The 24159-nt window shown below is 44.1% G+C and overlaps 1 gene segment (V, D, J or C); it reads right to left on the reverse strand.

Annotated features, from left to right (window-relative positions):
• Positions 1-12796: 12796 nt before the first annotated feature.
• On the reverse strand, positions 12797-13317 carry LOC132870010 (Ig kappa chain V region 3547-like). The segment is given in 2 exon segments: positions 12797-13153; positions 13252-13317. Coding segments are annotated over 2 exon segments (378 nt in total).
• Positions 13318-24159: the final 10842 nt, after the last annotated feature.

Below are 24159 nucleotides of genomic sequence, written 5' to 3' on the forward strand. Positions count from 1 at the left end.
CGCAGAGGGGCAACCCTCTCGTTCACTGGGGTAACCCTCTCGTTCACTGGGGTAAACTCCAATACATGGCGGCTGAGTGTTGGGGAGCTATAAGCAAGTCCACACCAGCCCGCTGCCGCTCACCATGGGCGACTCCAGAGAAGTGGAGAGTCCAGCCCCTCTTGAGGAGCTGGGTTCCAGAGCCCAAGCTGTGTGTGGAGGTGAGCCCAACTATCTCTAGCCAGTACCTCTCAACCTCCCACACAAGCTCAGGCTCTTTCCCCCCCAGCGACGTGACATTCCATGTCCCAACAGCTAGCCGCTGTGTTTGGGGATCAGGTCGTCGAGGCCCCTGCCTTCAACTGCCGCCTAATCCACACTGCACCAGCCCCCTACGGCTACCTCTGTGGGTGGTGAACCCACAGGAGGTTGGGCCCACGTCACCACTTCGGGCTGAGCCCGGCTGGGCCCCGTGGGCAAAGGCCTGGCCACCAAGTGCTCGCATACAAGCCCCAACCCTGAGCCTGGCTCCTGGGTGGGGCCCCGGCTGCCCAATACCGTGTGATGTCACGGTCCTTGATTTTATTTTATACATAAGGGTTTTGGTGAACTGCTCTTGGTCTGGCCTGTCACCAAGGACCTGTCTGCCTTGGGAGACCCTAACAGGGGCGTAATGCCCCCGACAACATAGCTCCTAGGATCATTCAAGCACACAAAACCCTCCACCACAATAAGGTGGCAGTTCTAGGAGGGGGCAGCTTATAGCATTTTACAAATTCATATGTTGTGATTTCCAGTTAAATGCTATAACTAGTATAACATGAAGAGGTCTAGAATCAATATAAACTTGTTGAGAACTGAGATCTATTTCACAGCTTAGCATAGCATTTTTCAAACTGCAGGTACCAATCACAGAGCAGCACCGTTTGTGAACTCTTCTGTCATTGGACGCTACTTTATTGCAGGAGAAATTGGCGTGGAGCATACGAACTTGGAGTTGTGGGAGCAGAGGTAGTGAGGAGCAGTATCGCCGAGAGGAATATCGAGGAGGAGCAGAAACAATTAGCGATAAGAAGCAGAGAAGAGTAGGAGCAGAAACAATTTGCGATAAGAAGCAGAGAATAGTAGGAGTAGAAACAATTAGTGATAAGAAGCAGAGAAGAGGAGGAGCAGGGATGACGAAGAGCGGGGACAGAGGACCCGCAGCATGGAGGAGCAGAGACAAGGAGTGGTAAGCTAACTGAATTTAGCCACTAGTCTGGACTTTTGCAGCTTGTGAGTAGCTAGCTTACAAGTGCTTTCAATCTTAACATGATTACCTGCCGTTTTTGAAGCAAAACGGTGCTAACATTGAGAGGCTATGTTCTGCATTGTCGCGTTCATAGAAATGAACCACGTTGTATTTTCCAGTGTGTTGGCGTTGACTGCAAGCCAACATTTTGCACGTATGACGCTTTCAAAGCTCACTTCTACCGCATACACAATGTGCCTGAACCTTCTCACAGTAGAGCAGTTGTCGCAGATTTGAAATGCGCCGTTTCACTGTGTGCGCCAGTTTCATACTGTAAAAGAGCTCCTATACCATTTGAAAGAGCATGTAGTTGAAGGGCGAGCTGTATCATGTCCTATAATTGGTTGTAAAAACGTGTTCACTAAGAAATCATCTTTCACTGCTCATATGTCCAGTGATGGGAATAACGGCGTTAGAATAAACGGCGTTACTAACGGCGTTACTTTTTTTAGTAACGAGTAATCTAACTAATTACTTTTTACATCGTTATAACGCCGTTCCCGTTACTTACAATAAAATACTATGCGTTACTTTATTAAAGCTGTTCTCATCTGGCACGCTGCTCGTTCAGCCTTTCTTTACTCTGCTTTAGTGTGGGGCGGGGAGACACGAGACAACGGCACAGTAAGCCAATCAGAGTAGATTTGGACAACATATGTAGGTAGGCCACGCCTACTGCACTACTGCGCACGCTTTCAATCGGAAGAGCCAGCGATGGCGAGCGGTCAGCCCAGCACTGCGCTTTCACACTGGAAATACAGCCATTACTTTTCATTACTTGAAATAAAAGGCAAGAGTGTTTACGTGCAATGCACATTATGTCGAGGAACAAAGCGTTTGTCCTCGTCAGTGGCCAGTAATTAGTAACATAATTTTAATAACTGCAAAAATATATTACATTTGATAGATGTCTTATCTCACATTGTCCCACAAAAATATTAATATAGTGTAGATAATGTTACTAACTGGTTCTGTTAAGTGTCCATTTCAGTCATTAAACACATTTAACATTCACTTTTATTATGATTACACTAATTGAATTTGATTTTTTTTTTTTGGGGGGGGGGGGACAAAATGTAACGGAATAATTACTTTCCCTGGTAATTAGTTACTTTTATGACAAAGTAACTCCGTTACTAACTCAGTTACTTTTTGGGAAAAGTAACTAGTAACTATAACTAATTACTTTTTGAAAGTAACGTGCCCAACACTGCATATGTCACACAGACACAGAGCATGTTCTGTGGAAAACATAAATGATATGTATATGGAAACAGTGTCTCAGTCTCCTGGCACTGTATGTAAGGATGCTTCCCAAATCTCACCAGATCCATCGACTAGTGAAAACAGTGAACTCCCACAGAATTTCAGTGAGACCTTCCTCAGGAATATTTGTTTATTCTATCTAAGATTGCAAGGGCAGCTCCTTCTCCCAGCTTCAACAATACAGACTATTGTTTAAGAGATGGAAAATCTGCATGAGTTAGGACAGGATTACACTTTAAGTAATCTTCGTTCACTTTTAAAAGATGACATGAGTCTAACAGATGATGACGTCACTAAAATCTATGATTGTGTTAGAGATTCAGATCAAGCGGCTGCTCCGAAGATGTGAAAGAAATGGTCCTGCCGCTGATGGCCTATTTTGAGGAAAGGGAAGAGATGATGCTTTCTAATGTGGAGGACACCTGTCTCGCAAGGGAAGTCCAGATGGACAAGCTCCCCTTAACTCCTACCATTATTGTCTGTGGTAAGTTAACTTTTTGTTGGTCTGTTTCTTTTTATGTCTGGATGAATTCATGGTGCTTGTTTTTGTTCTTGTGAACTGTTGTGAGAAGGAGGGCTTCTCCACCCCCACCTCATGCCAGGATTGGCCACAACAGGAAGAAAACTAAGGCTACTTAAAGTATAATGTAAAACGGATGCGAGTTTATTTCTAGTGCAAACAGTAAATACAAAAATAGGAAAACAAAAACTGAGAAAAAAACCCACAAAACAAAACCGGCCTCAATCAGGCAACACAAATATAACTACAACAAAAAGACTTTTTAAAATACAAAACTCAGTATACACTTCTCTGCACCTACTTCTGTTACACAGCCTCACAGCAAGCATGTGTCCTCCTGCACCTCTCTCTCTAAAATGAACACTCCTGCCCCTTTTAAAGGGTTCACAATCAAGAGTAACGTGCTGATTGGACAGTCAGCAACCAATAGAAACATCCCATTACACCAACACTCAAAAAACAGTTAAAAACACATTTAGTTAAACCTACACAATACCACCATATACCCCAGACATATTAGAAAACACATACACCACATTAAATTCAATACATATTAAATAAAGCCACCCAACAATAATTACAAAACATTACATCACCATTTCAACCAAGTTCCCGCCACTGCACGGAACAGTGGTTAAAACATTGGTTCCGGAAGGGCTCCGGTTTCCCCCCCGGCCCGGATTGTTGTTGCACCAGGTACAGTGGTGAGTGGAAATGTTTGTTGTGTGGTAAAACTATTGTGTGGCGAGTGGAATATGATGCGAGACAACGGGTACCTGCACTATTCGCGATGATGGTAAATAACTGTTAAACTGAGGAATATGTGTCTGTTGCATGTGTGTAGCACGCTAACCGCACTAAAAAGCAAATTCCAATACATGGAAGAGACGCCAACAGGTGCGCATCGGCTGTGTCTATGTGTGTGTGTGTGTGTGTGTGTGTATGTTGGAAGGTGTCTGTGAGTGTCGGGAAGACATGTCTCTGGCGTTTCTGTGAAAAATGCAACTACCACCCCTCGTCATTTTTCACATTTCCTCCCCCTTCTGTTGGCTCGCCACCAGGGTGGCGAGACAGGAAGTCCGCTACAGGGTTCTGTGACCCTGCCCTGTACTTAACAGTAAACCGAAAAGGTTGTAATGACAAAAACCAGCGCGTAATGCGAGCATTAGAATCTTTCATACGCCCCAACCATTGCAGAGCCCTGTGGTCAGTCTCTAGGAGAAAGTCTCTGCCCAACAGGTAGTATTTAAAGGTCTCTAGTGCCCACTTCACGGCAAGGCACTCAAGCTCCACCACAGAGTACCGTGTCTCCCGTGGGAAGAGCTTGCGGCTGATAAATGCCACCGGCTTCTGTTGCTCTGCCTCCCCCTGGAGAAGGACTGCCCCCAGCCCAATCCCAGAGGCATCAGTCTGAACAGTGAAGGTCTGCTCAAAGTCTGGGCTCTGTAAAACTGGCTCACAGAGCAGAGCCCCCTTCAGGTCCTGGAAAGCCCGCTCCTGCACCTCCCCCCACTCCACCTTTGCCACACCTGACTTCCGCGCCAGGTCTGTGAGGGGTGCAGCATGGGTAGCAAAGTTCGGGATGAACCTCCGGTACCATCCAGCAAGCCCCAGAAATGACCGGATGTCCTTCTTTGTCTGGGGTCGCGGACAGTCCCGGACGGCCTCAACTTCGTCCTTCTGGGGCCTGATCACCCCCTTGCCAATGATGTGCCCCAGGTATCTGACCACTTCCTGGGCCAAAGAGCACTTCTTTTGATGGATGGTCAACCCAGCCTCACTAATCCGCTGGAACACTTCACCCAGATGTTGGAGGTGCTCCCTCCAGGTTGCACTCCAGACCACGACATCATCCAAATAGGCTGCTGCGTAACCGCCCGTGCCCTCCAGGACACGGTCCATCAGCCTTTGGAATGTCGCTGGTGCCCCCTGCAGGCCAAAGGGCATGGTTGTAAATTGGAAGAGCCCCTGCGGAGTATGGAAGGCTGTGTACTGTTTTACCTCCTCAGCCAGGGGTACCTGCCAATACCCCCTGCAGAGGTCTAAGGTGGTGATGTACGACGCCCTCCCAAGCCCCTCAATCAGGTCCTCCAGCCTGGGCATTGGGTAGGCATCAAAGGTGGACTGGGCGTTCAGCTGCCAAAAGTCGATCCAAAACTTTATGCTGCCGTCCTTCTTAGGAACCAGCACCACAGGACTGCTCCAGCTGCTGCTGGACCGCTCGATAACCCCAAGCTGCTTCATTACCTCCAGCTCCTCCTGCAGAGCGGGAAGCAGACACTCCGGGATGCGATACATTCGTTGCCGTGCTGGAGTATGATCCTTCAGCTGCAGGTCATGCTCCACCAACGTAGTACGTCCGGGTTGCTCAGAAAACAGGCCATGAGGAATGATGGCCTTCAACTCCTCGGCTTGCTGCTCAGTCAAATGGGAGATGTCTGGGTCAGCTGGTGACATGGCTGCTGGGAAGAACTGCTCTGGTGGCTCCACATCGCCCTGCATGTCCTGCACCAGGAGCTGCTGACTAAGCGGCGCCTCCCGCTCATGCCACTCCTTGAGCAGGTTTATGTGAAAGGCCTGCCTTGTCTTTTGTCGACCTGGCATCACCAGCTCGTAGGTCACTGGCCCCAGGTGACGTGTCATGGTGTACGGCCCTTGCCACCGGGCCAGCAGCTTGTTTTCGGTGGTCGGCAGCAACAAGAGAACCTGCTGTCCCGGTGCGAAGCTCCTCTGCCTTGCTCTCTGGTCGTACCACTGCACCTGATTCTGCTGCACCTTGGTCATGTTCTCCTCCACCATCTACGCCATGTCCTCCATCTTTTCTCTCATTTTCAGTACATATGAGAGCACACTGTCCGGCTCCTGGGGTTTTGGGGTCACCCAGGCATCTCGCAGTAGATCCAATGGGCCCCGGACTTGGCGCCCATACAACAGTTCAAATGGGGAAAAACCAGTGGAAGCCTGCGGTACCTCCCTATAGGCAAAAAGGAGGTATGGCAACCACTGGTCCCAGTCTTTGCCATTTTCTGAAACAAACTTCCTCAGCATGACCTTCAAAGTTTGATTGTAACGTTCCACCAGCCCATCAGTCTGGGGGTGGTAGGGAGTGGTCCTTATCTCCTTTATCCCCAGTAAACTGTACACCTGCTTAAGTGTCTTGGATAAAAAGGCTGTACCCTGGTCAGTCAGGATTTCATGAGGTATGCCTACCCTTGAAATGAGATGTAGGAGTGCACGTGCAACTGACCCTGCTGTGATTTTACGTAATGGAAATGCTTCTGGATAGCGTGTTGCATAGTCACACATTACCAAAATGAATCTGTGACCTGACCTAGTCTTCTCAAGGGGACCTACAATGTCTATTCCTAACCTCTGAAATGGAACACCAATGATGGGAAGTGGTTGCAATGTGGAAGGTTTGGCTTTGTGTTTGCTGGTGACCTGACAAATGGAGCATGTACGACAGTATTTCTGTACATCAGTGTAGAGCCCTGGCCAGTGAAAACGCTGCACTATCCTCTCCAGTGTCTTCACCGTGCCTAGGTGTCCCGCCCAAGGTATATCATGCCCCAAACTCAGCACTCTGTCTCTGAGACACTTGGGAACTACCACTTGCTCTACACTGCTCTCTTCAGGTTGATGGTACAATATGCCATCTCGAACAAAATAGAACTCCCCAGTCAGCTCATTAGCCACCCCAGTCTTAACCCCATCAATTTCAGTAACTTTGGAAAACACATCTTTCAAAGACTCATCACTCTTCTGCAGCTCACCAAGATTACTTAAGGGCTCCCACCCATCTTCAACATCTACGCTTGGCTTTGGCAACTGGCTCACTGATTTCTCTGCTGCACCCTGTAGTTTAGCCCGTCTCTTCAGTCTACGTGTCTTACATAACTTAGAAACACCAGGGGGATCAATGTCACATTGGCTGTATGGCAACATATCCATCACTTCCTTTCTTACTGCATCATCACCAGAATGCTTAGCCTGAGCTCGTGTGACCACCATGCTAACCGGCTGTGTTGATCGCACAAGCTCCGGTAGAATCAAAACATCCTGCCCCAAAACTACTGGATAGCGTAGCCCCTTCACAATTCCTGCCCTCAACAAAAAAACTTGCCCATTAACTGCAAGGCATATATCAGCTATTGGGTACACATGCTCATCCCCATTAACACAACACACTCTAAGCTGCCCTTTCCCCCACTCTTCTAATTGGTCAATGAGGTGTGGCTGTACCAAAGTGTGTGTGTGCTGCCAGTGTCTAGGAGTGCAAATGTGGCCCTATCATTTACAGTAACTGGGATAGTCTGTACTCGGGAAAATGTGTCATCAGTTCCTACCCCAGGTCTAGGCACATTACAAAAACTTGACCCCTGAGACTTTCTAACTGGACAATCTCTGGCAAAATGACCCGGCTGACTACAATTGTGACAGAGGAGAGGTGGCCTGTGTGATGATGTAGCTGTGGGTGCTGGGTATCTAGATGGTGGGGTGTAGAGACGTGCTGGTGGCCTGTATGATGGGGTGTAGGAGGGTGTGTTGGTGTGGTGTGGTGCCCTGACCTGTCCTAACCCCCTTGGACCCGCTCCCCCACCAAGAACCCCAGACTTACCACCCACAGCTGGCCGGTTGTAGTTCTGGCTGCGGAATGTCTTTGATCCAGGTCGAGCTGCCAGGAATGCCTCCACCAGTTCTGCTGCCTGCTGGCCTGTGACTGGGTTGTGCTCCTTCACCCAGATGTGAATGTCAGGAGCTAGGGTGCACAGGTACTGTTCTAGCATGAGGATTTCTCCAATCTCCTCCACAGTCTTCTCTGCTGGTCTCACCCACTTCCTGTAAAGGTCCATCAGGCGATTGTACAGCTCTCTGGGTGTCTCCCCTACTCGAACATCTGGATCGCGGAAACGTTGCCGGTAAGTCTCTCCGTTGATTTCATATTTCGCCAAGATTGCCGCTTTCACCCTGTCGTAGTCCATGGCGTCTTGCATGTCCATTGCCACATACGCTGCTCAGGCCCGACCAGTGAGGTATGGCACCAGGTAAGTAGCCCAGTCCATTCTAGGCCACCTGTAGGCTGTGGCGAGTCTCTCGAATGTTGTTAGGTACTGCTCGATGTCATCTGCTTCTTCCAGCTTTGGCACTGCTGCCCTCGTCCAGGCAACTGGAGTCAGCGCGGCTGGGTCAAGTGCAGGAGATGATACTGCTTGCTGTGCTGGAGGCCATCGGGGGGCTGCCACAGGAGACACTGGGACTGCTGGTACTGCTGGTGCTGCTGCCGGGACCTGGAGACTTGGCAGTGGCGCTACTGGCATGCGTGGTGGATCAGGCTGCAGAGGAGCTCCATTGTCATCATGCTCTGGCTGCTGTCGCCACTCTGCTGCACTCTGCCGCTCCCTCTCCAGCTCATCGTGCATGCTGTTGAGCTGGCTCTGGACACTGCGCCATCGCATGTCTTGCTTATGGGCTTCCCGCTGCTGGTCTTGTATAGATTTCTGCAGGAGGGCGTATAGCGAGCCCATATCCATCATGTGTGGAACATCTGCCGCTCCACCTGTGGCGCCTTCTGTCTGCTCACCAGCATCATACTCTTCCTCCTCGGCTGCGCCCTCTTTCTCGACTATGACCTCCAGGCCATCTTTGCGTAGTCGTCGGTATGCCATCACAGGAATCGGCACCATCTGCCCGTGTTCTTCCTCAGCTCTCCGAGACGTCACATCCCACTTCTGACACCACCTGTGAGAAGGAGGGCTTCTCCACCCCCCACCTCATGCCAGGATTGGCCACAACAGGAAGAAAACTAAGGCTACTTAAAGTATAATGTAAAACGGATGCGAGTTTATTTCTAGTGCAAACAGTAAATACAAAAATAGGAAAACAAAAACTGAGAAAAAAACCCACAAAACAAAACTGGCCTCAATCAGGCAACACAAATATAACTACAACAAAAAGACTTTTTAAAATACAAAACTCAGTATACACTTCTCTGCACCTACTTCTGTTACACAGCCTCACAGCAAGCATGTGTCCTCCTGCACCTCTCTCTCTAAAATGAACACTCTTGCCCCTTTTAAAGGGTTCACAATCAAGAGTAACGTGCTGATTGGACAGTCAGCAACCAATAGAAACATCCCATTACACCAACACTCAAAAAACAGTTAAAAACACATTTAGTTAAACCTACACAATACCACCATATACCCCAGACATATTAGAAAACACATACACCACATTAAATTCAATACATATTAAATAAAGCCACCCAACAATAATTACAAAACATTACATCACCATTTCAACCAAGTTCCCGCCACTGCACCGGAACAGTGGTTAAAACATTGGTTCCGGAAGGGCTCCGGTTTCCCCCCCGGCCTGGATTGTTGTTGCACCAGGTACAGTGGTGAGTGGAAATGTTTGTTGTGTGGTAAAACTATTGTGTGGCGAGTGGAATATGATGCGAGACAACGGGTACCTGCGCTATTCGCGATGATGGTAAATAACTGTTAAACTGAGGAATATGTGTCTGTTGCGTGTGTGTAGCGCGCTAACCATGCTAAAAAGCAAATTCCAATACATGGAAGAGACGCCAACAGGTGCGCATCGGCTGTGTCTATGTGTGTGTGTGTGTGTTGGAAGGTGTCTGTGAGTGTCGGGAAGACATGTCTCTGGCGTTTCTGTGAAAAATGCAACTACCACCCCTCATCATTTTTTACAACTGTATAAATCATGTGTTTGTCTGTCTGTCTCTGTGTGTGTCTGTGTGTCTGTCTGTGCCCTGAAAAGTGTCAGGAGCCCAACCATTCGTTTCACTTACATTTGAGTGTGATTCCTTCTTTTTTAGGGCGATCCCGCTTTACTTCCACATGGTTTATGCTCAGTGTTGACAGAACCATTGTTCAAGAGAACATCCCCTCCTTTGTGTCATCAGTATGATGTTTGGAAGCTACTACAGCTTCAACATCCATTATCCATCCGAGCTGGCATCCACCCTAGAGTTCCTGCAGAGGTGTGTTATTTTGGATTGTTCAGCCAACATTTTCTCTGTCTTGAACTGTAACAACAACAAAAAAGTAAAAAAGTTGCTTGATGTGGTATTTTATTGTTGTTGTTTTGGAAGTTACTTTATCATTAATACATTTTGTCTGTTTTTCTTCTGTTTCCCAAGGTGCTTTTTCTCCATAAATCCTGAGAAGGGGACGAAAGTAGAGAAGACCAGTACCTCCCGTCTACACGTGAACCCCAGAGTCCTCACCTTGATCCAAGAAGGTTTCTTATGGTTGCTTAGTTACTGAAGCTTGCATTATTATGTTACAGATTAAAATATTGGTTTGAAGTTGTGACAGTCTGGTGTTTCTTTATATTCAAGGCCTTATTCCAAATGTTTTTTTTTTTTTCCAAGAGGAAAAGGAAAGGAAATATTTTATTCTTTAGTTTAAAATTAAGAAAAGCAAAAAACACACACGACTGTTGAAAAGTTTTTGAAAAGTATTTTGCATACCTTGTCGAAATAATAAAATGGGGGTTTGAAATGACAAGTTGGTATTGTATTTGTTTAAAAGTTGCTGCATACCACAGGTTACAGTTCTCTTCACATTTATGGTGAAAGTCAAACATAAAAAGAAAGTGCAGTTTAAATGTAACCATCAAATATAGAAGCGTTCAATCTACCTTTTAATGTAGAGGAAAAAATAAACATTTTATCTGTGTCCCAGTCCCAGTTTTCTTGAGGTGGCTGAGTTCTTTTGTTTTAACAGTAAACGTTCCAAATGAAAATCTTTGTTTGACATTGCGTCAGAGTTTGTGTTGGTGTGTTTGTCTGTGAGTCTGTTTGTGAGTCTTGGTGTGTCTGTGAGTCTGTCTATATTTAATACTCATCTAATGAAGACATTCCTTAAAGAATTCAATGATAGCATGTAGATGTTAATTTCACTACAAAACATTGCTATTAATACTACAAAATATATTACATGAAACACAACCTTTTAATAAAATAAGCAGAAAAATTCAGTAAAATTACTGTCTTATAATGAGCCTTAACTGTTTAATAATGCCTTGTGTCTGATTTTTTTCAGTGAAATTGAATGGGATTAGATGTAAAATAAGCAACCACCGCATGTAAATTGTACAGGAAAAAAATGGCTTTAAAAAAGGCATAGTCATGCTAATTTGGCTGAAAAGGGAAGTTGAATTTACCAGTTTAGCATGTAATTTTTATAATGTTATTTTGTAAAGGATAACGGTTTTAAATTGTAAAATTTACACGTTGCTCTGTAATGTGTTTTACATTCTGCTGTATTTTTTACATTATTATTCTGGCAACCACAGCTGCCAGTTTTTTTCCGTAAAAACAACAGAATTTTTTTTACAGTGATACCAAAAACTGAAGGAGAGATGGAGATATCACTCAAAACAGTAGAAGACATCAAATCAAGAATCTGACCAAAAGCGTGAGTTGGAAAGCCATCATGCTGTATCATGTTAAAACACTCTAACACTGAGAAGAACTCGGATGTGCAGGAGGAGCGAGTGCCAACATGGATTTTAAAGTCACCAAGTGCAATTATGGCAGGACAAAGGGATGAGATGATTGTAAGGAGTTCATTAAAGTCTGATAAGAAGCTCACAGCAGCTTAAGGATGGTGATAGATGAATAACAACAGCACAGGAGGGGAGGAGACAACCTTCAGAGCAAAATATTCAAATGATGTTTCATAGAATAGTGAAAGTTCTTTAACTTTTCAATCAGACTGATAAAGCACAGCCAAGCCACCCCTCTTCCTTTTAATCTGGGATTTGATCGGTAGGTGTAGCCAGCGGGAGCCTTCATGTTTAAATGTAAGTCGTCATCAGGTTCTTGCCAAGTTTGCAGGTGATTCATGATGTCTGTGTTTGTGAACAGTGGGAACGAATCCATATCAGAATGTCTTCATTTGGGTTTTTTCCACTGACGAACTCGAGTTCTGTTCAGTATGTTGCCTTTGACATGTTGTGTAAAGTGTCAATATGTCTCACTTTCTCTTTCCAATGTGTTTGACACCGTGTTTACACGCACTGACCTACAAAATGTCCCTCGTGACGCCTCTAGTGACCTGGAAGGAAAGAAAGTGAGAGAAATCTATTGCTAAAGTGGGACAGTTTGGAAAATATGAAATTTTCTGCCACCCATCGTCCCAGTTTCATGTAATTTAAGGAGAGATGCCTGGAATTTCAGGAACATATGTTTTAGCATCATTCTGCTCACTGCACTTTTCTTCTCTGTCTGTTTCCTCAGGTCGCTCCCTGTCTTTCTTTGTGTTTTATGACTTGAATCTGAAATACATTTCAACTGTGATGCATTATGATCAGAAGAAAAAAAAATGTCGTTTATATTTTAAATGTCAGCCTCAGCTCTATAATATGGTTCTATATATAGAATATTAAAGTTATTATCATAAAATATTAACTCGATAATCATGTATAATGGTAAATAATATGTGCAACAAATTATAACTATAATAAATACTTAACTGTGTAAAATGGGATAAAGATAATTAGTAAGCAGTGAATCAGAATGATCAGGACTTTGTTTGTCTGTCCACAGCTGAGAAAGGTGGACTCCTCTCACAGATGTGTGTGTATTAGTGAGTTAGTGTGGTGTGTTTTCTCTCGTCCACAGTGTGTGTCATTGTGCTGTATCACATCCTCCCCCTCAGCACCTGCAGTCGCTCCCAGCTGCAGCAGTGCTTCTCTGTGCACTCTCACTGACCCAGGTTTTTGTACGACGCTCTAACACTGTGTGAACACATAGCGACTACTGATATAATGTGCACTCTGACAGTAGTAATCTCCTGCATCTTCAGTCTGGACTCCACTGATGGTCAGAGTGAAGTCAGTATCAGATCCACTGCCGCTGAAACGAGCTGGAGTCCCTGACTGTAATCTAGTAGCATAGTAGATCAGGAGTTTAGGAGCTTCTCCAGGTTTCTGCAGGTACCAGGCGAGATAGTCACCACCATCCACTCTGCTACTGGTTCTACAGTTGATGGTGACTGTGTTTCCTGGAGCAACAGTTTGCACTGAAGGAGTCTGAGTCACAGTCACCTGACCTCTGGATCCTGAAGAGAAACATAGATTGTGTTTGTAAGCTCTAAAGTGGTGTAGAATTCGTATGAAATGAAGTGTGTGAGGCTGTGAGTTGATGTTAAACTCTCACCTTGAGTCCAGAGGGCCAGTGTGCAGATGAAGACGCTGATCAAAGTCATGGTTGCTGTGGGTGAAGTTGCTGAGCAGCAGCTCTCAGTCATGAAGTGTTAAAGTCACAGGGCTATAAACACTCGCAGAGCACTGAAGCATGGACTGATAATGCAAAGTGTGTGTGTGTGTGTGTGTGTGTGTGTGTGTGTGTGTGTGTGTGTACTGCAGTGTGATGGAGGTTTTTGTACGACGGTTTCATTAGAATGTATCACTGTGGTGGACTTTTGGTGGAGGCTCCAAACTCATTGTGAACAGTAAGTGTGTTTTCTACTTTTATTGCAAAATTTTTTTAGTTCATTACTCATTACAGTAATAAATAAACTTAAACTGAACAGAGTATTTATGTTTATAATTGTGTAATTGATTTTATTGTGTGTTATTATGCTCTGATGAGGAATACATTTCAGTATCAGAACAGATCCCATATTAATGTTCTTAAACATTCAATCAATTATTGATGTTAAATATGTAATAATTACACACTTCCTATCAATTCAACATGCAATAACTCTGCAGTTACTCTATAATAAACATTTAATAAATATAGTGACTGTGTGCTGATGTAAAATCCAGATGAAAGCTGCTGTGTGTGTTTGTGTTAAACGATGAATATTTCTGTCATCAGCTACATTTGTATTTGCTGCAGTTAAATGTGCTGAAGGTTTGAACTATAAAGTAATAAAACTTGTTGTAAAATTATTTTCCCAGATAAATTACAGAGTGGAACATGTTTGTTTTGTTGCTGCACTGAAACTGATGTCACATAATAAAGTAGTGAATGAAACTCAGTCATGAAGTCAGACTTTATTCGACTTAATTCCTCTGTAAGATCAGTCAGTTCCACAAAGTTGCAGAAATATTTCATCCTCATTTCTAATTGTGTGTGAATGAGGTGTCTATGATGTGTTTGTGTGTTTCTCCTCTCCAGCGGGTTCCACAGCTCCCTCCGTGTCTCTGCTCCCTCCGTCCCCTCTGCAGCTGTCTGAGGGATCGGCCTCGCTGCTCTGCCTGCTGTCTGGCTACTCTCCACAGGGGGCGCTGGTGAGCTGGACAGTGGACGGCTCAGAGGTGAAGAACGGGGTTCTGAGCAGCGCAGAAGTAGAGAAGAACGGCCGTTACAGCCGCAGCAGCACCCTGACCCTCAGCAAAGACCTCTGGGAAAAGGGGGAGGAGTTCAGCTGCACGGTCTCCCATAACAACGTCAATCATCCAGTCACGTTCAGAAAGAGTCAGTGTGAAGGCTAGTGGATCCAAGATAGAGTTTAACATGGAGCTGCTTATGATCCATCTACAATAGAGTTTCAATTCTACACAATGCTGACATTTCTGTCTTTCCTCTCTTCACTGTCCTGTTGCTCTTCCTGTAGTTTGTGCTGAAATAAAGCTGAATTTTGGACGTTGTCTGTTCTTTTATTGGAGTTAATAGTGATGATCAGTGTGATGAGAGAGTGTGATTAGCTGTAGATTCAGTGCTGTGTTTTGTGCTTCAGTGAGTTTGACTGAAGGAAGTTGAACATCTGGTGAAGTTTCTGCTCTATTCTGGGAGAAATGAAACGATTCCGTCCTGTTCATGCAAATCTCACTGACACCTCACTGCTCTCTCTCTCTCTCTCTCTCTCTCTCATCAAATGACTTTTTCATGAACCATATCTTGAACCTCACACCAACTGTTAAGTCCTGTTTTACCAACACATTGTCCTTTATATTCGCTCAGTCTCACAGAAGTTTTCGGTGATCATGATCTACATTCTACACGAGTGTCTTTGGTTTTGCATTCAGGTTCTTTTCTCGTGCAACTGCATCAACACACAAATGATATATTTTCTCAAGTCCGAGATTGACTAGACCAATGTGTCGTATGTCTCGAACACAATTTTTTTTGCAATGAACAGGATGAACAGTTGTTTTGGCATCAGATTATTTTCTCTTTCATTCTGAGATAGCCTACTTGCTATTGGTGCCATAATTAAAAGCAATGGTTCGGTTCACCAATTTGCTCTTTGACGGGTTACAGGATTATTGAGTCACCTATTTAAACAAGAGCTTTGCCAGTCATTACATCTCAATAATAGCACATCTGGCTCTGTTCAGAGACTTCAGCACATCTGTAAGTTGTGAGAGGGGTTGTGAGGAGTGCAGGGATTTTTTTATGGAGAGGGACAAGTGGTTATTGAGTTGCTTTTGTCTCCCAAAGCATCCAGGTTGATGGTGTGGCAGCACAGGGAGCGGAGGACACTTACTTTTTCTCTCTCTCTGTCTGTCTCTCAGCTCAGGGTTTCCTGGCTCTCTGAGCCTCCAGGCCGGTTTGTCTAGCTGAAGGCTGAACACCACTGATGCCTGGCTCTGATTAAACTGAAACTTCATTAAAATGAGGCTCTGTATATTTAAAGGAAGAGAAAATGTAAACTAAATACATGCATGTTTTGGTTGCGTGTAACATTGAGAGCCTGTAAGAAATTGTAACCCGGGAGACTCCCCGAGTCACGTGATTGCATTTCACTATGCCTGTTACTGGTCTGCAACAAATGGATAGATGGTTAATTTCCTAGGACATAGTATTTTTTTGTGTAAATAATAATATTAATAATAATAAAAAAAGACGTTGCCTAAACATACTAAATAAGAGACATTACATAAAAGTGCAATGGGTGAATGTATGTGAGTTCATGAAGTTATAGTGAGAGTTCCTCAAAGGAAAAAAATAAAGACAAGCAGAACAAGGGGGGAGAGACAAAAGAGAGAAGCTCCGGTCAAGTCGGCATGGAGAAGATTACTGCAGTAAGAATATTTCACCATTCTAGTCCGTGTGTGTTAATAACAGTTTTAGGTCTGGTGACGCCAAACGTTATCATTTTGAGTAGTTGATTTGAGTGCCTGGCGGCAGTTATCCGCAGGCCATTACAAGTGTATCTATGTACTGTGTGAAGGTAACGCACGTGAGTCGTACATGCTAGCTTGCAAAAAGCACAGTGCAGACGCATGCTAGCTTGCAAAGAGATCAGTACAGCTGCACGCTAGCGTGCTGCGATAAAAGTACAGTCGCGTGCTCACTTGTATAAAAAATAGACCACCACGTCAGAGTTGTGGTGTCTAATAATATAGATAATAGGCAGTGAATGTTGTTTGGTTAGCGCTTCAGACTTCCCGGCACATCTGAGGTTCCACCAAGCAACCGTCGAGGGATCAACACGCCCCAGATAGCACCACTGGCGACCTGGGTAAAGTCAATGGTTTCTCTGGGCAACGTGGGAGGTGCGCACCCCCACCATCTGTCCACCCGAGCAGCTCGTCGGTGTCGTGAGTAAAGACTGAATAGTGAAAATGACAAGACCCATATGAACGTTCTTATCAGGCCTGCAACGTTTGTTATTTTTTGGGTTTGCCGGCTTTTTGTTTCCTTTTCTCAGTGCACCGGTGCATTTGTGTGTATTATTTTTCTGTGTTCTAAAGTGTGAAGGCCATCTCTATTTTCCCTGAGAGGCCTGGCTACAGTTTGTGTTAATTTAAATACAGCGGGATGTAGTGTTAAGGGACTGGAGCGATTGAAGCCCACTAAGTTTATTTTATTTTAATTTTGTTTTATCAAAGGAGAGATTCTTATAGGTGGAGGTTAAAGGGGCAACTTTTGTTGGGTTAAAAAGGGTTACTGGAATATATTCAGTGTACTGCCATGGGGCACTTTGATTTATTATAATGTTTTTGGTTGTTTAAAATGAAGTGTACCCTAACATTTTGGTAAAAAAAAAAACGGTTAATAAAAATATATATTGTTTGTTTGAAGGGACATATGTCATGTCAGGCTCCACTCACTTGAGGTTTATCACCTGTCTGTGTGCACTGAACTGCTATAGTTAGTAAACGAACCCACTTTGGTCCTCTTACTTATCGGAGGGGTAATGAGAAGGGCTACAAAATGTTTCAGGCATATTTGACCATTTATGAGAAAGTTGTGAGTGTTTTTGTATCGCTGCTCTAATGCCACCAGTAGGCTGCCATGTTGCCTGTTGGAAGGGCGATGCGTGACGTCATTTGGGTGCAAGGCTGAGTGTCGCTCTTCAGTACTGAAGGGGCAAAGCAAAAGGTCTACGAAGGTGACAATGTCAGTTTTTTCACTAAACATCTGAAATCGTGCATTAATGAGCTGCAACCCTGATTTATGGACAAACCTGAACTCTTTACCTGTAAAATGAGGCTGAAACTATGCATTATACTACTTGTTAGCATGCTTAGCATGCTCTCGACTCATTCATGAAAAACTTCCTCTTAAAGACGTCCCCAGGCTAGCCTACCGTAATTACTGTGGTAGACAGTCCAACCCACGTGGTAATGCAGAAAGAGGGTAAACAAACACTGCTTTACTATACAGGATTCATGTGAACATTACAGGAGGATGCACTTGTACGGAAAAAGGTGGAAATATTGCCAGAAACACCCGAGCTGCTGGTATGGTATGGATTTATTTGGTAAAATTCACACATGTAAAAGGTACAGTATAAACGGCACTGAGGAAAACACAAAGTATTAAATACACTGATTTCCACTGTGCTCTTCTTGATGACAGCAGGGAACAATAAAATATAAGAGACAATAATACAATTTTGTCAATTTATATACAACGATGAAAAAGTCATAAACAAAAATATATGCTAACTGTAATTATCTCAGCTTGATCAGCTCGTGAATCTGTAGTTTATATCATAATCTATCTTCATAACTCTATTTTGAAAATGGGTTTTCTTTTCTGTAAAAGACGACTGCAGAACCATGTAATTTTTGGTGGCGAGTTTGAGATCTGGCCATTTGTTCATCACCACGATGTAAAGATTTCTGATATAAGTGATTATATTAGACTACTTTTATAGAGGATAAAATGTCGGCTCTATATATCATGGATGTAGAAGTTAAATATTGAACCATCAGCTGTACTTTGATTGTTGATGGAAATGCTCTTGACCCCAGCAGTGATTTCTTTCCACACTGCATTTTTCTGACTTCCTATGATGCTACTTTTCAGTCTGCAAAATATAAATCATTTGTTCAATTGGAAAATGTATATCTTGCTCATTTAAATGTTTTTACACAGTGTTCATGGTCACCAGTTTTAACCCTTGTAATGTGTTAGAAAGCTGTTCACATCTGTAGTGTTAGCGGGTCAAATTTGACCCATGATTTAAATCAGCCTGAAAATGCTTAAAATCACTAGTTTTCTTCCAATATTGTTTTTCACCTCATTGCTAACTTAGTATGTATTCATATCCATGGAACCATTGTTGGAATTTTTTTAGTTGGCTCCACAGACCTTGTATCTTAAAATATACCACTCGTTTTTTAATTACAAAAACTGTTTAAATTCCCTTATTATATTTCTTTTACTCATAGAATGAGTAATTATAAACTGTAAATGTCTTATAAACTGATATTAGAGTACACCTACCAAAAAAACCCCTTTGTTTTATTTTTAAATTTAAAATGATTAACAATGGTGACATTTGTGGTGTTCCGGTATATATTTGCATATTCCATGCATAGGCGGTTTTTGCATCACATGCTGCCCAGATTTTGAGGCCGTATTTTCCAGGTTTGCTTGGCATATACTGCCTGAAGGGACAGCAGCCTCTGAAAGGGACTAGCTGTTCATCCACTGTCACCTCTGGCCCAGGATTGTACATAAGGGGTAAATTCTCCACCCATTTGTCCCAAACATCCCTGATGGGAGCAAGCTTGTCATTCACACGACGAGCAACTCTTGTCTCCCTGTTGTCAAAGCGGAGCACTCTTGATAATACATGAAAGGCTTGAAACGACATTGTGGCACGAAAAATAGGGTGGCCTGACTCACTATCCCATAAGCTGGCAGTAGCTTCATTACAGGATCTGTACACCCCCTCAAGAAGCAACAGTCCCATGTAGGCATCTAGCTGTGTTTTGTCCAACTCCATCCAGCTATCACCAAACACTCTTCTCCCTTCCATGTTGGTCATCTCGAGTAGGATAATCTGAAGAGGTCGTGGAAAGAACAGTTCAAACGTTGACTTGATGTCTTGGGCGTGTGACACAGCGTATCTGGTAGGACCTGGAGTCATTCTGAGGATGTTCTCCCTTGGTGCCCTGCATTGGGTTTGAAGAGGGCTTGATGACCATGAAATGTCACCTCTTCTTGACTTGAACACCTCTCTTTCAGCATCTGTGACATCTGGGTCCTCCTCCTCCTCAGATGTTTGGTCTTGTTCAGGGTCAAGCTGAACCTCATCCTCATCCTCAGACACATCCCCTTCAGCTTCACTTTCCCCTCTGTCTTCAGGATCGCTGTCATGACCAAAGATGTGATCCAGCGCCTCATGAACAGTATACCTCTTGCTCATGTTGACTGATGCTCCTACAGAATTCAACTGATAATATCCCATCCTACAGAGGGTATCAATATGCTGCGAGAAAGTTTGAGTTCACGTGGGGGGTGGTGATGTAGGGGGCCGGTGTGTGTGTGTGTGCGCCTGCATGCATGTGTGTTCCTGTGTCTCTCTGTCTGTGCATGTGTGTGTGAAGGGGGTCTGTGTGTGTGTGTGTGTGTGTGTGTGTGTGTGTGTGTGTGTGTACACGTGTGCGTGCGTACGTGCACACACCTGCATGCATGTGTGTTTGTGTGTGTGTGTGTGTGTTTGTGTGATGTGGGCCATAACTGGGCATATTGGGCCATAATTGATCCCCAGAGCAACCCATAGCTTTTAAGTGATGCATAGAACAGCCAGTCTTCTCTGCCGGGTCATTTTTGACCCGTAACACCACAAATGTAACTTTTTTATTTTGAAACCTTTAGAATTTACTAAAATGGTGAAAATCAATTTTGCTGCATTTAATCAGATGTGTCTGAGGATTAGATGAAGCCTCATTTCAGTACAAAAATCCAAATGGTACTTTTTACAAACTTGAACTTGAAAACGGGTCAATTTTGACCCGAACACAATATAAGGGTTAATTAGTTTGACAACAGATGAATTAACTTCATTTCATCATGAAAAACTTGTGCAAATTCATCAGATATCATATTTGCAGAGTCAAACAGGGCTGGTCCACTTGGACCTCGATATAATGACTTAAACGTACAAAGCAAACATAATTCACCTTCTACATGGACACTTTATGATTTTTCCCAACCTGAGGAGTTTAAAACAGTTTTTCCAGAAGCTTACAACAAGAATGTTCAGACACTAAAATGTAGCTTTTCTTCATCTAATATACAGAACATTCAACATTTCAGCTGCAAAGATACATTTTTATAAGAGAAATAAATAAAACCCTCAGCAGTAAGGAGACGAAGAGATGTCAATTGTTAAATACAGTGTGTTCAACATTTCTAACAAAGTAAATAATAATAATAATAAGTTATTTCATGGCTTTCACTATCCCAAGTTTGCTTTACAAAAAGGAAAAAAAAGACTAAGCTGTAAGAGATGAAGAGAACTGTTGATGGAAGAGACGTCTTCAGCTGAGATTTGAAAGTAGAGAAAGAAGAGCAATCATGGAGAGATAGAGGAAGAGCGTTCCAGAGTTTGGGGGTCGTGGCACTGAAGGACCTGCCCCCCATGGTGGAAAGTCTGGTGTGTGGGACAGAAAGTAGGTTGTTGCTAGAAGACCTTAGTGAGCGAGAGGGAGTGTAGGGGGTCAGTAGTTCCCTAAGGTATATAGGAGCAAGATTATGCAGGGCTTTGAAAGAGATAAGCAAGATTTTAAATTTGATATGGGACAGAACCGGTAGCCAGTGTAGCTGAGAGAGAATGGGGTGATGTGAGCGGAGCGTTTAGTATGAGTTAGAAATGTAGCTGCAGAGTTCTGAATATAGTGACGCTTTTGTAAAGATTTTCCACGAAGGCATTTGAAGTGGGAATTACAGCAAGCTAAACAAACATAATCAAAATATAAACCAGAGTTTTTGTCTTGTTATTTGTCAGAAGGGGGCAAAGATGAGGAATGTTATGAAGGAGAAAGGATGCAAGTTTGGTGAGTGACTTCATATGAATATCAAAAGTGAGTGATGGATCAAATACTACTCCAATACTACTTCTGACTTGAGCAGGCTTAAAATGCACACCATCAATATTGCGATAAAAGTTGGATGATTCAGACAGTAGTTATTTGGGGCCAATCACACCGTTATCCCAAATTAGTTGAGTTTCCTAGAAAATTGCGTTGAAACCCGTTCCCCTAAACCACTTTAGTTTTCACACACGCTGAAACTAAACAGGTTAAGTTGTCATGACATCGATGATCATTAGTCTTTACTCAAATTCATTCGTTCATTTAACTAATTTTCTTTGGATCCCCAACTTTTTTGAAATAACTATCTTAAGCTAAATATACATAAATATTATATTTATCACTGAATAAATTTATTTGTTAAGATAAATAATGTGGTTTCTTCAAATGTAATTATACCATTTTGTTTTTGTAATAAATACTTTAAACAAAATTGTATTGAAGGGAAGAAATTAAACACATTTAAATGTTCAGAAAAAAAAACATTTATTTTTTACAATACAGTGCAAGATAACATTCTGCAGTCTTGCACAAACCCTGTCACTCAAAAGACAAGTAAAATCATTCATGAAAATTGCATTGCAATAATTTCAGTTTCACTTTTCCATCTGACTGGAGAAGAAAAATGAACACAGCATTTAAATATCTGCTTTATCCTGAAAACTGGACACATGCAGACAGGCATTAAAACAAGCCTCTCAAACGTGACTGGAGGTCACATGAACTGTTCATTTGGGTTGAAAGAACATTATTATGCAGTCCTGTGCATACTCTACTGCATCGAACCCTAATCCTACGGAACCAAGCAGAACTACAGAACAGAGAATGTTACTGGTAGTAGCTGAAGAGCAGTCACAGGTGCCTTTGTGTTTTAATATACACTTCTCAATGTGCTGACTTCTCTTTGTTAAGACCTTAACATTAAATACTGTGACCCAACATTAGAAGAACCTGTTGGATGAACTGGAATGTGAGCTTCATAGACTTGGGGTAGTTTAGATGCAGTGCGTATGAAAGTCCAAAGAGAATCCACATCACTTTTGGCAGGTCTTGAAGGTTGTCAATCACAATTTCTCCCTCAATGATGATCTTCAATGAGGCTGGACTGAGATGCAGGGAAGATGAAGGTGCAGCACTTTCGGGCTCAACCAGGAAGATCCCAATGTCAATGTGGCGAAGCGAGGCATCTTCATCAGAGTCCTTAATAAACAATATCAACATACGAGCACAATCATTAATTTCTCATTGTAGCAGTTCGTATGGGTGGGTGGAGCACAGAAAGACGCCAGGCCAGAACTGAGTTCACCAACTCCTTTATTTTTACTTTTCAGTAAACTTTCACTCTCTCAGCCACACACACACACACACACTCCAGTCGTCTGGTTGGGGAGAGAGCTCCCTCTGCTCTCGCTCTCTATCCTTAAATAGGGTGCAGTCACTGGGGAAGACACACAAACACATTAATTAACCTCAGGTGCAGTGATTCTGCCACTTACCTTCGCTGACTCTGGCCTCCGGTCACAGACCGACGCTTGACCACGCCCCCGCTGCCACATACCCCCACCTGCAGCTGACTCCCCCCCCCTTTTGACGGGAGAGGAAGTCCACCACAACCATCTGCACCCCCGGCCTGTGGATCACCTTGAAGTTGAAGGGTTGGAGTGCCAGATACCAACGGGTGATCCGCGTGTTGGCATCCTTCATGCGGTGGAGCCACTGGAGGGGCGCGTGATCTGAACAGAGGGTGAAAGGGCATCCCAGCAGGTAGTAACGGAGGGCAAGGACTGCCCACTTGATCGCTAGGGACTCCTTTTCAATGGTGCTGTAGCGCCCCTCACGCACCGACAGCTTCCTACTGATATACAACACTGGGCGGTCCTCCCCCTCCACCTCCTGGGACAAAACAGCCCCCAGCCCTCTGGCCAACGCATCCATCTGTAACATAAAGGGGAGAGAAAAGTCAGGGGAGTGTAAAAGTGCCCCCCCCCCCCACAGTGCAGCCTTTACCTCAGAAAAAGCCTGCTGGCATGGCTCCGTCCACTGGACTGGATCTGGTGCCCCCTTTTTAGTGAGATCAGTCAGCGGGCTGGTGACATCCGAATAATTAGGTATAAACCTACGATAATAGCCAGCCAGCCCCAGGAACTGTCTCACCCCCTTTTTGGTCTTGGGCCTCGGGCAGGCCGCAATTGCCGCTGTTTTGTAAATTTGGGGACGCACCTGCCCGTTGCTCAAGTGGAAGCCCAGATACCGTACTTCCACCCGCTCAATCACACACTTCTTCGGGTTGGCTGTGAGACCCGCTCGCCTCAGTGACCTAAGGACGGCCCTCAGATGTTGGAGGTGCCTTGGTCAGTCATTACTATAGATAATGATGTCGTCGAGGTAGGCAGCCGCATAGGTGGCGTGGGGGTGGAGGACCCTATCCATCAGCCGCTGAAATGTAGTGGGTGCTCCAAACAGCCCAAAAGGAAGTGTGACAAACTGGTGTAAGCCAAACGGTGTGGAAAAGGCTGTTTTTTCTCGGGATAATGGAGTCAAGGGGATCTGCCAATAACCCTTTGTTAAATCCAGTGTCGAGTAAAAGTGAGCCGTGCCTAGTTGATCAAGCAACTCATCAATACGAGGCATTGGGTACGCGTCGAATTTAGACAACGCGTTGACTTTTCTATAGTCCACACAGAACCGGACCGACCCGTCAGCCTTGGGTACCAAGACCACCGGGCTGCTCCAGTCACTGTGGGACTCCTCGACGATGCCCATTTCAAGCATGGCCTCGAGTTCTTCCCGAACAACTTTTTTCTTGTGTTTGGGTAGCCTGTAAGGGCGGCTACGC

The sequence above is a fragment of the Neoarius graeffei genome, chromosome 21, assembly GCF_027579695.1.
Source record: "Neoarius graeffei isolate fNeoGra1 chromosome 21, fNeoGra1.pri, whole genome shotgun sequence".
NCBI lineage: Eukaryota > Metazoa > Chordata > Actinopteri > Siluriformes > Ariidae > Neoarius > Neoarius graeffei.